The sequence below is a fragment of the Microtus ochrogaster genome, chromosome 15 (genome assembly GCF_000317375.1).
Source record: "Microtus ochrogaster isolate Prairie Vole_2 chromosome 15, MicOch1.0, whole genome shotgun sequence".
Lineage (NCBI taxonomy): Eukaryota > Metazoa > Chordata > Mammalia > Rodentia > Cricetidae > Microtus > Microtus ochrogaster.
Window position 1 is genome coordinate 38,431,819 of NC_022017.1, and position 9,436 is coordinate 38,441,254.

The following is a 9,436-nucleotide window of genomic DNA, read 5'->3' on the forward strand; positions in this document are numbered from 1 at the left end:
CCCACTCCTAAGCCTGCTTCCCAAGGGCTCTATTTTCTGTGTCATCATAGAAATAAAATGCTGGGATAGTTCTCAAAACAAACTGAAGTTGAGCGCCACCTAGAGCCAAGTGTGTGACTTGCAAGCATATCACCTAGCAGCCTGGTGAAGCTTTTAAATCTCTTGCTGTTGTATTTGCTTCATAGGTTTTATAAGTAGTACTTTGCTTCATATTCTGTCACCCTGTATTTCATCATAACAGTGGCCTCAGTCTTGAACCTATTATTAAGAGTAAACCTTAGCTGTCTGTGTTATAAGTGTATAAAAGCAATGAGTTGGCCGTATTTTTGTTTGTTTTCTTTTTGAAGAGTAAATTTTGGGCTTTTTTGTCATTAATGAAAAATATGAGGGTTTTTTGTTTGTTTTCGTTGGTGGTGGTTTTGGGGGGTCTTTTGGGGGGGTTAATACAGAGTTTCTCTATCCAACTTTGGCTGTCCTGGAACTCATTCTATAGAGCAGGATGACCTCAAACTCAGAGATCCACCTGCCTCTGCCTCCAAAGTACTGGGATTAAAGGCATGCACCACCACCACCTAGCTAATGCAAACTTATTTTATCTTTGTAAAATTACAGAAAGGGAATATAACTGTGTAACCCTCCTCAGTTTTTCCCAAAAGAAGAGCACATTTTGGTTAACATTTTTTAACTTTCTCTAAAAAAACATGAATGTGTAATTGATACATATATGTAAGCTTGTTTTTATGACTTTAAAAAAGTTTTTCAGCTCTGTTTCACAACACATATTCTAAAAGTGTCTCCTGTGTCATAATTTTTTTTTTTTGATGGAGCCAACTAGATGGCTCAGTGGTAAAGGCACCTGCTGACAAACCTGACAACCTGAGTTCCACTTCCAGGACCCACATGGTGGAAGGAGAGAATGGGCTTCCTCCACACACATAAGAAAACAAAACAAAAAACAATAAATAACTGTGTCATTAAAAAGCACTTGGAAATGTACGTTTTATGCTTTCCTTGTTGGACTTCCTCGTTTTACACAGAGCTTGGTAACAGGGTTTGTTCAGTGCATGAAGCATCTCTGCTCACTCCCAGCCCTGCCTGGTGTTGTTACGTTGCTTTTCCATCACTGACAAATTCTCAATCATAGCAGAAAGGACATGACGTTTATGGAAGTGGGAGCAGGATGTGTCTTTACAGATCAGGAAACAGGGGGGGGGGTACATGCCACCCAAAACCCAAGCCAGGTATCACCTTCAAGGCCTAAATGACCCACTTACGGTGTCTAGATCTGGTGTCTTAAGGGTTCCCCCACCTCCCTGACCAGCAGCACTGGGAGCCTTTGGAGGTTGTTTCAGATTTAACTCCCATAGCTGCATTCTTCAAATTGTGTGTCATGCTTCCAAGTTACTGTGCTCCTTTCCTGACTGCTGTTAGTATACCCTTCATTTTCACTGTTAAATGTCCTTGCAGCTATCGGCTGCCAGAGAGCAGACTCTTTCTGTATTGAACACTTTTCACCAGTCACCATTTCTTATCATCCTTGTACTGCTTGTGTTTTCTATGAATCCTTGTCAGCCAATCACCCCTTCATTCTGCCCACATAAGAGCAAAAGTACCTGTGTATTCGTGCAGGTCCTCAGTTACAGCATCCTTCTGTCATCCACTCTGGCACTCTCTCTCTGCATCATCTGTCTCAGCCCTCTATCTATCTGTGTGTCATCTACTCCAGCCATCTCTCTCTCTTGTCCTGTATGTTACTTTCCATTATTTTGTTTCTATAATTATATGTGTTTAATTTTTTTAGGTTTTTTTTTATTATGTGTACAGTGTTCTGTCTATCAGCATGCCTGCATGCCAGAAGAGGGCACCAGATCTCATTATAGATGGTTGTGAGCCACCCTGTGGTTGCTGGGAATTGAACTCAGGACCTCTGGAAGAACAGCCAGTGCTCATAACCTCTGAGCCAGCCCCTTGTGTGATTTGAATTATTTTGTGGTTTTATGATTGAATCTAGGACCTCGCATGTGCTCAAACAATCCTAACCATCGCTTTTCATCCAATTTAGTTTTCCATTTCTTCTCTCTTTATTGCTGTCTTTTTTGAGGGGAGGGTTGTGAACGTGCCCCTTGAAGGTAGGTTTCCAGTGGAGGAAGACAGTGGTGGCCGTGCCCTTATGAAGGCTACATTCCTCTGGTATCTTGACCACAGGTGGATATCAGTACTGACGAATAGCAAAGAAGAGGCCCTAACCATGGCCTTCCGTGGTGAGCAGAGCACAGGAGAGAACAGTCTGGAGGACCTGACCAAAGCCATCATTGAAGATGTACAGCGGCTCCCTGGGAACGACATTTGCTGTGATTGCGGCTCATCAGGTATTTGCCCTGTGCACAGACTCCCTGGTTCAGCATCCTTTCTCTTTCTGTGTACTCTTCATTGAGGCAGTTGCTCAAATTCCTTAGCAGTTTGTAGGCCAACTTAGCCATACACACAGCTCAGGTTCCTTACGGGGATAATTCACAACCTATTCATCAAGATGGTTACATCTCCTTACATGTGCCTCATGGTCACTAAATGAGGACAGAACATGGTGTTCATGTTATAAGTCCCCAGTCTGCCACTCCAGCCAGAACAGTGTTTAATGCAAGATCATTCTTGGTCTTACCTGCAGGCTGGGATCAGGAAAGCCCTCCCTCTTTACTCACTTGATAAAACTCTGCTTGAAATCACCTGGCATGTGATACAGACTTCCCCATCCCCTGAGAAGCCTTTCCTGATCTCTGTACCAAGGAGGCATCCCCGCTCCTCGGGCTCCTGTTTTCAGAAAACAGGGAGCGCAGTACACTAAGGATTTGCTGGGTATTCCGTGTTTTCTACCACGCTGTCCTCACAGAGCGTGTGTCAGTGAGGTACTAGTGGCTTCCTCTCAGAGATGAGACCCCATGTGGGCATGAAAGTGATTTGCTTAAGGTCAAAATGCAAACCTGGTGCTGCTGAGGACTAGGCTGGAAAGATGGATCAGAGCTACTCGTATCCTAACTGTTGACTATGGCTGTAGAATTCACTACTTAACAGGCTTGCAGCTCCATCACCTGGTGTGAGTGACTGGGGCAAGAAGGGAAACCCTGGCACAAGGCCTGGGAATGTTCCATAGGATCTCTAGGGAGAGGACTGAAACAAATTTTTACAAGGATAAATGCTCCATTTTGGTTTTTAATACCACATGGCAGGGATACCGATTCCCACATTTAACCTTTCCCTGTGCTAATTCTTCCCAAGGTTGACGCTGTGAGTTCCTCCGCAGCCAGCACTCTGAATGACATGTCTTGTTTCATGAAATGTTTTCCACAGAACCCACATGGCTTTCAACCAACTTGGGTATTTTGACCTGTATAGAATGTTCCGGAATCCATAGGGAAATGGGGGTTCACATTTCTCGTATTCAGTCTTTGGAACTAGACAAATTAGGAACTTCTGAACTCTTGGTAAGTTCTGCCCTGTACTTTAGAAGAAAAGTTCATTGTCTAAAACATATTAACATACTCCTCTTAAGAGTGTTTTTTCTAATTGCTACAAATAATTATCAAATGCAATGGATTTGCCTAAACACTTAGGATTTAATTTTATGTGATGTATAATGTTTACTGTTTATTTCTGTTTCCTTTTTAAGAAAAAAAAGTAGTCCATGCTGGACTTGTCCCCTCAGGAAGGGCTTCTCTCAAGTTGCTTTCTTCCGTTGGGGATTAGTTTTCATACAGTTCACTACAATGGCAATTAAAGCATGTGTGCAGTATACTTAGTGGCTTATATTAAAACTAACAACAAAAGCTTTTCCCAGTTTAATCTTTGCTACTGCGTATTTGTAAAGTTACATATGACCTGTTACCGAGTGTCACAAAACCCAATTACTCCGTAGCCTAACTTACATAGCTACTGATGGAATAAATTGCTTTATAAACATTTGAAAAATATGGAGGCTATGAATACTTATATGTGTTTTTCGTTTCAGTTTCTCATCAAATTTGAAATCTTTGTATAGTTCCTCTGGTCCTTGTGATACACTGAAAATTGTAGTGAAAGGCCCAGGTGGCTCCCCCATTAGAGCCTGTGGCCAGGGTCCTTGCTATGAATAATTTAACCCTAGTGTGAAAGACTAAGAATGAAGTTTGTTTAAGTGAAACTGAACTGAGATGAAAGGTCTCTCTTGAGGATCAGGAGAGCAGTAGACCCAGCTCAGCACAAGGCTTATCTGCATAGGAGCACCAAAAAGGCAAGGCAGTAGCCACTCCACTGCAGCTCTTGCCATCCAAGCAGCTACTTGTGTTTGATGAACCTATTCATTTAGGAAGTAGGAAATCGTACTTTCCGTTTCACTTTCCAGAAAACAGTCTCGGTCATAATGAGCCCTGGAACACATTCTCCCACAGTATAGACATGGTGCCATGACAGCCCTTTGCTTACAGACGTGAGAGCGAATCTTCCACCAGAGATGAGAAAGTCCAAGTGTTAAATATTCACTGAACAAGAAACCCGAGACTTTTCTACCCAAAGACCATCTCTATGGATGTCTCTTGAGTTTCACATGAATCTCGGAATTGTGCACATGACAAAAGGCCCTCCTAAAGGACACAGACATTTTCATGGAACAACCCTGAGTCCGGAAGCAAAATGTCTTCTGGGTACCCACAGCACCCTAATCTCTACCCAGGAAGGGAATAATCTACTTTCTTTTCTTCCATATTTTGTGAAAAGCTATTGTTCATACATTTAGGCTCCCATGGGGAGGTCCGTCTGATCTCAGAAACTTTATGTGGGGGATTAAGTCTTGTTCATCACATAATATCTGTAGACATTGTTTGTCTTGACCCCACCAGATTCTGGACACCTCTGAGAATCAGTGCCTGGCATGTGACAGGTGCTCAGGAAATTTCTACTAATCAGAAAAGGGGATAGTTTGTATACTCAGAGTCGGATGAAGAAAAACACATAGACAAAAATCTTGAAAGCAAACAGTAGGAGTCTATTAACCAGTGGTAGAGAGTTCACTATGTTCTGTATGTTTATATTACAGCTGGCCAAGAATGTAGGAAATAATAGTTTTAACGATATTATGGAAGCAAATTTACCCAGCCCTTCACCAAAGCCCACCCCTTCAAGTGATATGTAAGTATTTTGAATATATGAATTCTTCACCATTCAATCCTCTTCCCCTCCCTCACCAGAAAAAAAGAAAAAAAGAAAGAAAGAACTAGTTAATGGTTACAGTATCTTCCCCATTATCAAGAAAAAGCTATGAAGGTAGTTTGAAGCATGTCTCTGGAATAGGCAAGCTTCTTCTTAGCAGTACCCGCCCTGGGAGCTGCTACTGAATACCAGCTCCATAGAGCAGATCCTCAGGGACAGTCATGTCTAGCCACAGTGTGCTATGGTAAAAGACATGTCAAGGCAGTGGCCAGAGAGCACTGTCGTACTGTCCAAGATGCAGAAGCTGAACAACCCACTCAGCAAGTCTGGGGAGGCTGACATTTCGTCTGATGTGTTTCACTGGGAGTACAAAATGACAGAGTACAAGAAAACAAGCCGGCTTTCCTTACCAGGATTAAAATCTCAGTACCCAGCACTCAGCTCTTACACTTCTTGAAACTAGTGTCTATTGTGTGATAGAAAAAATATCAGAAGAAAGGGAATCTATGACTACCAGGCGATGAAACACTATACAGATGTGAAAAAACTTAAGTCCCATGGCCTGGTTTAAGTGATTTCCAAGAATGTTGGTAAATTTTGAACAGAAAAGCACAGTCCAGAATAGACTATCTTTTGGGAAAGGAGAAAGTGCGAAATGGAGGGAAGAAGACACTTGCCCTCTGGACGTATACCCACTGTCAAAATTGGAAAACCGATTTGTGGCTAAATTTGGTGATTAAATCCTTCTCATTACTCCACTGTCTGCTCAGAAACCAAATACATTTGCATACAAAGTTCTGTGTGATCATGGTGTGCGCCTTATTAAAAAGACTTTAAGGGGGAAAGGTTGCAGGTGTTTCTGTCCATAGTCAGCTGGCAACGGTACTGTGGCCAAGGGTGGTAAGGCAGGAAGTGGGGGTGGGGGGATGACTGCTTACCTCGCAGCAGCCAGAAAGCAGAGCGAGCAGGAAGTGGCCCAGAAGCCATACCCTTCACAGATGACATAATACAGCCACCACTACCTCCAGCTAGCCCTTCTAATAGTTCATCCTACCATGAGCCCACGGGTGCATCCACCCATCAGGTCAGTGCCCTCGTGGCCTGGTCAGTAGCCTGTTACTGTCACTGACTAGAGACCAATCTTCCAACACATGAACCGGAAGGGGACCTTTTCAGATCCAAACCATAACAACACATTTATTGGAATTTATGTTTGCATAACGAACTTGAAAGACAATGGGAGCTGATAAAAGTGTGTAGTCTGGCATAGGAGCAGGTGTGTGAGACTTCTTGATAAACACTTTCACTTTACTTTTGAGCCACATAAATAAATTTATTTTAAAAATGGGACTTACCATTTAATAGGTAGAGAAGAACTAGAAACTAGGAATTATGAGCTCAGTGACAAAGCATTTGCCTAGAAGGCACCAGATTCCATTCCTGGTACTTGAAAAAAAAGTTGGAAAGAGAGTTCCCAAGATTGAATCCAGAGCTTTGTACATGCTGAAGATTCTACCTCAGCCCCTGAATGCTGTGGGTATCTAGGAAGACAGATTAATCTTGCTCACTGGTTAGGGAGGCTCTATGAAGGAAGAAAGGACACCAGTCTAAATATTTGACCAAAGCTTCCATGGATACCAAATTCACACAACTATTAAAATTTTTACAGGGCACATTCAGTCTGAAATCATGAAGTTAAGTCTCCCAGAAGGCCTTTTGGCAGCAGTGGTCTTTTGTTGATTCTGCATGTGCTTACAGTGTGCTGATTCTGTGCTGAGGAGACAGGAAAGCAAACTGCATATAGCCTCACCCTCAATACCAGAAGGCAGATGCTGCCCAGTGTGTGGTTACCGAATCACAGTTGTGTGAGGTGTGGCACAGACGTTCAGTTCTGAGTGCCCACACCAAGGTGCTAATAGCTGCGTGTAACTCCATTTCCAGGAGATCCAGTACCCTCTTCTGTCCTCAGAAACCTGCATGCAAACCCATGATGCATATAAACTCAGGCATACATGTAAATTCAAAATCAGCATGTAGATCTTTAATGTGCCAGTGAGTAGGTGTTTCCATTTCAAATGATAAAAACCTAAAACTCATAAAGTTTAAGTACTTTCCCTGATGTAACACAGCTGGGACACTGTAGAAGGTAGCATTTGAACCCAAACTTCATCTCTCTTTTTTACTAATTAGCTTGTGTAATTGGGACCCTCAAGGGATTGACAGGCAGCTTCTGGGGTTTCAGGCAATGTCAGCTGACCCTAGTTCTCTCTACCTGGCTCGCTGTTTTCCTGAGAGTGGACTTCCATTTCAGTCTTCCCCTGTAGGCCATTGAGGCTCTGAGGGACCACTGGGCTATTGAGGCCCTGTTGTCAGCCTTAGGGTTGGGAGGTAGCCCAGTCTCCCAGGATTGCTTTAGTCTCCTTGGCCACTCAGACTTCAGGCCTGGTGTCCCTAGCTCCAACTCCTAAAGGAAACCTCTGCAGAGAAGTCAACTCATCCTTGTCCTTGTACCACTCCCATATTTGCTTGTAGGGTTGGTTTAATGGCGACCTTTCTGAGCTTCAGTTTTCCCACCTAAAAGATAGGGGTTAGAGCAGAAAAATAAAATCTTTTTCATGAAGCTCTGTGAACTTTTGTCTCAACTTTTAAAATCTTTCCACATATGTTGTTAATGTGAAATATTCATAGCATGTTTTCTCTGTGGAAATCAGCCATGATCTTTGTGCCCATTAATTTTGTCACTATGCATTACCTACACATAAGCAATATCTATTTCATTGTTCTGTCTCTGTTGGACTTGGTCTAAAGCCTGGTTTGTTGTTTGAGGGGAAGCACATCTAATTAAGGGAAGCGTGAGGAGAAATGTTTTTCAGCTCTTCTGAAGCAGAAATGCTCTGACCATTTTGTTTTTCTTAGGACTGTACGAAAAGAATATATCACTGCAAAGTATGTTGACCACCGGTTCTCCAGGAAGACCTGTGCCTCTTCCTCAGCAAAGCTGAATGAATTGCTTGAGGCCATCAAGTCCAGAGACTTACTTGCACTAATCCAAGTCTATGCAGAGGGGGTGGAGCTAATGGAGCCACTGCTGGAACCTGGGCAGGTAAGGCCTCAGAGAAGCCCAAGGATTAAAAAGTAGAAAATGAGCATGCCATGGTGGCGTGCTTCTCTCATTCAGCACTTGGAATGAAGTAGCAGGGAGAGTAAAACCTGGGCTGCACAGCTGAGATCCTTCCTCAAAACAGCAAAAGAAGAAAGAAAGAAGACACGAGTTTAAATGAGGGATCATACTTTTCTGGCAATCTTTAATGAGATGTGTGTGCATTAGCTGACCATGTCTAAGAGAATTGGAGAACAGAAATGCCCTCGATAATTGCTTGGGGTTCCTTGACAGTGAAGCTGCTGGAGGCCTGATAACTACATTTCTGTCCGCCCTCCCTTCTCAGGAGCTCGGGGAGACAGCCCTTCACCTTGCCGTCAGGACCGCAGACCAGACATCTCTCCATCTGGTTGATTTTCTTGTACAAAACTGGTATGGCTTTGTTTCCTTGTCTGAATGAACTGAGAAGCTTTACTAGCACAAACCAATCCTGTGTGGGGCCTATACCAGAGCTCACAAGAGTTCTCTGTGGTTAGCTGGTTAAAACACCTTCTACAGGACACGAGAGCTCAATTTCAGCCCTTTGTCTGTGCCGTTGCAGTCAGAGCAACCATAGACCACAATTTACAAATGAGTTAATGGAGCTGTGTATTAGTAAATCTTTATTTATGTAAAGAGGATATAAGCCACATATGGCATACTGCCAACCCGTGGCTTAATCAATACAAAGTACTTAGCAGCTTAGGTCAGTCATACTTAGGGGTTTTCATTGTCTTTGGTTTGATGTAAAGCTGCCTTGACCAGTTCAAGTGAAGTACACCGGAGGTTTGTCCCTGCCCAACCCTTACTAGGCTGTTCTGTAAGCAGCAGAACTTACCCAGAAAACAGCAGTCAGATAGGAAAGTTGGACTCTTGTAGGAAGAATAGTACACGGACACGGCCTAACTAGGTAAAGGCCTCGCTTTCCTTTTAAGAGCTAACACAGCATGGTGGCTAAGAGTATTGTCTCCAGAGAGTGCCTGCCCCAACCCCTGTTCTGTAAAGCTGGGTAAGGGAGCAACGGAGCCTCTCCTTGCCTTGTACTGTTCATCTGTAAGGTAGAAGCTACTCTCTGATAGTCCCTTGTAAGGTGGGTGTGAAGACTAAATGAGGCACTAC

General features: G+C 43.2%; 1 protein-coding gene across 9 annotated transcripts in view; it reads left to right on the forward strand.

The window, feature by feature from the left end:
* The window catches only part of Asap1 (ArfGAP with SH3 domain, ankyrin repeat and PH domain 1), a 287,931-nt gene that overhangs the window by 241,115 nt on the left and 37,380 nt on the right, over window positions 1–9,436 (forward strand). For all 9 annotated transcript variants that reach the window (XM_026782793.1, XM_026782794.1, XM_026782796.1 and 6 more), the window contains 5 exons: window positions 2,206–2,369; window positions 3,346–3,479; window positions 5,066–5,157; window positions 8,095–8,281; window positions 8,625–8,710. In XM_026782793.1, coding sequence (XP_026638594.1) covers window positions 2,206–2,369; window positions 3,346–3,479; window positions 5,066–5,157; window positions 8,095–8,281; window positions 8,625–8,710 — 663 coding nt within the window. The remainder of the gene's footprint in view (window positions 1–2,205; window positions 2,370–3,345; window positions 3,480–5,065; window positions 5,158–8,094; window positions 8,282–8,624; window positions 8,711–9,436) is intronic.